The sequence below is a fragment of the Hemibagrus wyckioides genome, linkage group LG15 (assembly GCF_019097595.1).
Source record: "Hemibagrus wyckioides isolate EC202008001 linkage group LG15, SWU_Hwy_1.0, whole genome shotgun sequence".
Taxonomy (NCBI): Eukaryota; Metazoa; Chordata; class Actinopteri; order Siluriformes; family Bagridae; genus Hemibagrus; species Hemibagrus wyckioides.
The window spans coordinates 2,000,001-2,005,000 of NC_080724.1; the positions used below are offsets into that span (position 1 = coordinate 2,000,001).

The 5,000-nt window shown below is 38.7% G+C and overlaps 2 protein-coding genes across 2 annotated transcripts in view; one reads left to right on the plus strand and one right to left on the minus strand.

Moving 5' to 3' along the window:
• Positions 1-1,318, plus strand: part of pm20d1.2 (peptidase M20 domain containing 1, tandem duplicate 2) — a 17,498-nt gene extending 16,180 nt beyond the window's left edge. The window contains exon 13 of the mRNA XM_058409914.1: positions 1-1,318. This exon is cut by the window's left edge and continues 2,159 nt beyond it. The gene's annotated coding sequence lies outside the window, so the exon portion shown is untranslated.
• The window catches only part of LOC131365933 (acidic mammalian chitinase-like), a 3,815-nt gene continuing 126 nt past the window's right edge, over positions 1,312-5,000 (minus strand). The window contains exons 1-11 of the mRNA XM_058409915.1: positions 4,991-5,000; positions 4,856-4,882; positions 4,560-4,764; positions 4,421-4,477; positions 4,169-4,334; positions 2,928-3,052; positions 2,685-2,808; positions 2,416-2,598; positions 2,206-2,322; positions 1,936-2,068; positions 1,312-1,851 (exon numbers count right to left, since the gene is read on the minus strand). The exon at positions 4,991-5,000 is cut by the window's right edge and continues 126 nt beyond it. Of these exons, the coding sequence (XP_058265898.1) occupies positions 1,562-1,851; positions 1,936-2,068; positions 2,206-2,322; positions 2,416-2,598; positions 2,685-2,808; positions 2,928-3,052; positions 4,169-4,334; positions 4,421-4,477; positions 4,560-4,764; positions 4,856-4,882; positions 4,991-5,000 (1,437 nt within the window). The 3' untranslated portion in view covers positions 1,312-1,561. The remainder of the gene's footprint in view (positions 1,852-1,935; positions 2,069-2,205; positions 2,323-2,415; positions 2,599-2,684; positions 2,809-2,927; positions 3,053-4,168; positions 4,335-4,420; positions 4,478-4,559; positions 4,765-4,855; positions 4,883-4,990) is intronic.

Sequence of the window (5,000 nt, forward strand, 5' to 3'; positions counted from 1 at the left end):
CTCATGTGGACACAGACAGAATGTAAAGTGAGATCATCGGCATAGGAATTTAATTCACTCTGGAGACGAGTTCTTAAGGCGAAAATTAATATTTCCATATGAATTTTCCCATAAGAAATAATGTAAATGCAGATAATCCGTTCCAGCCGCCCGAAAGTATGACCAACATTACAAATTTCCAAGGGTCAAGGCTCTTCACAGAAAGTCGTGCCGCCAAGCTTGAGCTAAAAATAGAACCACACTGTCTGCCCATCTGTCAACAAAAAAACGCCCCAAAAAGGGCGACGTTGGTATGGTGGGTTGACTCTTTCCATACAGCGTTCACTGACTGAAAAATAATTCGTAAACTTACTTCGCTTGGCTTTCCATTGATAATAACAAGTTTTGATTGGCGCACGGACATAAGTGCAACTCGGTTCAGTTTGGTTCGTTTGTATGCCGAAAATGCTTCATATGCCGATGGAAATCTTTTGCAAAATTTCAATTCTTAAGCCGAAAATGAATAACGTATGCCGTGTTTCCACCGTATTAAAAGATCGATTGGGAGTGTGGCTTGTTGGAAGAGTTGGCTTTGTGGATGTGGGATGTGGTTTTAGTGCCGCTTCATGCTGATAGTGTAGAGTGGCTCATCAGTATTTCTATTTCTATTCTAGGTACCTGCTACAAGTACATTTCAGCAGATTCTGACTTTTCCCTAACAACTAGGAGTTGAATAATGGCACATCATGGCAATATCCCTCACACTGCAATACATAACATTTCCAAAAACCAGCGGTGGAAAAGTGCAAAAACGCCATTGCAGAATTTCTGAATGTAAATGGAGGAAATAGAATTCAAACACATGCTTTTTATATAAATTATAGTGTCATCTTGTCCGGTCCCAAGCATCCAGTGTAACACCTGTGCCGTTCAGTTGGTCCACTGTGGTGACCCCTCACAAGTAGGGAGCAGCTGAAAGATCAACAACATACTGTCGTCTCATCAGTGTCGTCCTTCTTAGAACTTAGACTCTGGTGCATTTTTAAAAGGAAGTTGTTTACCATTTATGATGATTTGAGAACTTGAATGTGTTTCTTTATGCAAATGAGTGCACGAGCACGTCAGCTCCGAATGTGTAGGTTTTATCCAAATGTTCATTGTGCAAATGTGTCTCTTACACGCAAATGTGGCACTTGTCCTAGCCCCGCTTTTATAAATGAGAACTCTGATGTCTAATGAGAGACGTTAGAAACGCTTTAAGCTTTTATAAGCTGTGATTTTATTTTATTTACCACTTTCAGCAGTGCATATTCTGGAATAAAACAACTGACAACACAGAGCTTCATAATTTGTACGACTGTCTATATCACTTTTCTTTTCTCAAGCCAGTGCTATAGAAAAATAAAATACTCATCATAATTAAATCACATTAGAAAAGATCAACGATTTAAAATAGAAGAAATCTTGAATATTGTTTACAGATAGAAAAATGATTGCAAAAGTATCATGCTAGGTGTGTAGCCATGTTCATATAAATCTGTAACAAATGTCGTTTTAATCATGTCTTCAGTAATAACCTGTGCTAGTTTTTGGGCCAGTCGCAGCATTTGCAGCTCACACTGTAGACGGTGCCAGGAGGGCAGGACTGTACAAACTGTCTCCTAGCAGCACACAGGATAAAAGATTTATTATCTGAAGGATTTGGGTAAATACCATCTTTCCTGTCTTCACAATACTGAAGTGGATCAGCTGGAGAAGTTTCAGCTGGAGGATTTTTGGCCGAAGGAGTGGTAGAACCTTCAGCAGTAGGACCTTCAGCAGTAGGACCTTTAGCTGGAGGATTTTCAGCAGAAGAACCTTCAGCAGTAGAACCTTCAGCAGGAGAAGCAGATGAGAAATTAAACTAAGGGAAATTCATATTATCAGTAACTTACTTATTATAATGTAATTAAATACCGTTGTTTAGCAGTTTCTTGAGCTCACTGATGAGAGGGTATTTTCCCAGTCCACAAAACTGTCCAGTAAAATCATCTAAATCAAGAGACCACACAAAGGCCCCTCCAAACATATTATCTTTGAGGTAGGTGACCTAAAACAGAAAGGAACAGAAATTACAGAAACAGGTGTGTCCCAAAACCTTTGGCAATATAGTGTATGTACTAAAATTCACAAAATTGAATTTGACCGTAATCTTCTCTAATTCTTTCCTCACTTTTGGATCTTTACCTTCGTGTTAAAGCTCTCCTTGTTGTCAAATCCAACCCACTGACCCTCTTTCGTAGCATAGGGCACTTTTTGATCCTGGATCCACTGTGTGCTGGTTCCTTGAAGGAAGCTGCAGACCTGATGGGAAATAACCATTTACTTCAGAACTTTTTACTATAGAACATCACACTGAAGTTTGTATAGCTCACATGCAGTAAGATGTGTACAAACCTCATAATAAGACCAGAAGCCGGCCTCCCTGGTGTAGGTGCCAGCAGCAGCAGGGCCACTCGTTGGAGCTCCCAGGCCACTCGCTGTAGACGACAACTGGAAAGTTCTGCCGTATGTAGCAAACCCCATCCTCAACTTCTCCACTGGAGCTCCCTGATTCTTCCAGTATGTCATCGAATAATTCTACACAATCAGAAACAACAATGATGTAGAGCATCTCTGATTGACAAATTTGGGTATACGTGAAGGTGTAGAAAGCTTGTCTTTACAGTATTAAGGTATGTTTCGGCTCCGGTTTCCTGAGACCACTGATACAGGGGACTGTTGTGGCCAGTGACACTCTCCCAAGTCCCATGAAAGTCATAGGTCATCACATTAATGAAGTCCAGGTACCTGTTGAATTAGTAACAAGTTCAGTAGTGACATTTTAAATGCAAAAAGTTTCAGTTTAGAAGGAGTATGAAATATTTATTGATAATAGATCAGCTTGGAATTTTAGTGAAGGTCAATACCTGGCGATCTCAGCAATTTCATATCCAGCATCTGTAGTTAATTTTCCAGCAGAGACTGCAGCTGTGAGCATGAGCTGAGGATTTCCTGTGGCTCTGCTTTCGGCCTCGTAGGCCTGTTGAAGCTCCTGCAGGTCACACATTAAGTAAAAGAGCACCATTTATAGACATAGTAGAGAATGATGTGAAACGACTCAGCAGGTACGTAATCTGGACCAATGTCTGACCGTATATGGGCTGTGGGGAAATAGAACAAATGGAGGAAATGGTAAGGTTAATGAATGAGCTTATACGTGACATTAATGATCTGACCGGTCAGTTCTGGACATGTAGGGGATTTTTGTACTATAATATTTAACCAAATTTGTAGCTACAGCCTCAGCTTAGTTGATCATCATTTCTAGCGTTACACTTATTTTGTATCGCCCTATTAATGAATGCTGTTTTTTTTTATTAAAACAACAAAAAGGACAAAACAAACAAAAAAATTATATATAAAATTATAAAAAAAATGGATGCTGTTTTTTACTTAACAAAACATAATAATAATTAAAAAAAACATTTTTAACAGCATATATGTATATATATCAAATGAATGCTGTTTTTAATTAAAACAATTAAAAAATGAAACAAAAATATAAACAATTAAAACAACAACAAAAAACATTTTAATAGCATTTTATATATATATATATATAAAATGAATGTTGTTTTTTATTAAACCAAAAACTTATTTAAAAAAAACTTTAACAGCATATATATGTTTAAATATATTTGTTTATCTGTTTGAGAAATGAGTCAATTTAAGAAGGTTTAATTCACCCATCAGTTAGGATACCCCATACATCCCCTTACACCCCCATACACCCCCATACATCCCCTTACACCCCCATACACCCCCATACATCCCCTTACACCCCCATACACCCCCATACATCCCCTTACACCCCCATACACCCCCATACATCCCCTTACACCCAAACGAGAGCATTTTTGTTGATTGGATTTTTAAGAATATAATCAAAGGTAATCCTTTTATGCATGTTTTTGTTCTCTTTATTTTAACTGAGAGAAACTGATAGGAAATGTCCTTCCCCTTTTGTTTTGTTTTTTTTCTTTGCTCCATTTTAAACACATTATCTGCCACCACATCATTCTGAACACTGTGACTCTTTCACCTACCTGCATGACAATTCGAGTGTATGATGGTGATATACAGAATAAAGATGATGTGTTGTACTGACCTGACAGAGCAGAGTGAACCTTTGCTTGTCCTCTGGAGGACTGCCTCGGGCTGCAGGATACTCCCAGTCTAGATCCAGTCCATCGAATCCATATTTTCTTAGAAAGGTGATGGAGGACTGGATGAATGTGTTCCTGTTTGCTTGGCTGGACACCATGGTAGAGAATCTGGACACAGAGGATACAGTTCTATCTCTGTTTTTGCAGAGATTCTATTATTAAACTATTTCTAACCAAACAAAGAAAGCTCTTACTGATTCGAACCAAAGTTCCATCCTCCGACCGCTAAAAGTGTCTTCAAGCTTGGATTACTGTTCAATGAGTTAGAATCAAGGATTAGCGAATCATTTAAGAGTATGAAAAGATCTAAGCAAAAAAGGAATTAAATCTCACGTTTGCTTCAGACTATTGAAAGACTGGTAGAGAGTCTCGTCGTTCCACTCGTAGGTAGCGAGCTGGTTTGCGGAGTTAACGATGGAGAATGCGTAGATCAGATGTGTGCACAGGAAGGGATCGATATTGTCAGGCACAAACTTCACTGGAGCCGGTCTGTACTGGGACCAGTTGGTGAAGTAGCATATGAGCTGATAGGCTGAACCTACATTTTGAAACAAAATGCATCAGTATGTCTTGCTTAACAAAAAAGACAAGGAAATGATTTTTGAGAAAAATATGTAGAAGAAGCTCACCAAGATGAATAAATAACAGGCAAAGTCCTGGAAGGTAAAACAAACATAAAGTGCAATGTTCAGACACACGTCATGCAAGTCAGATAGCATGTAAATAGGCAAACGTTTAACTAATGAATAACAAGATCACAATACCTGCGAGGAG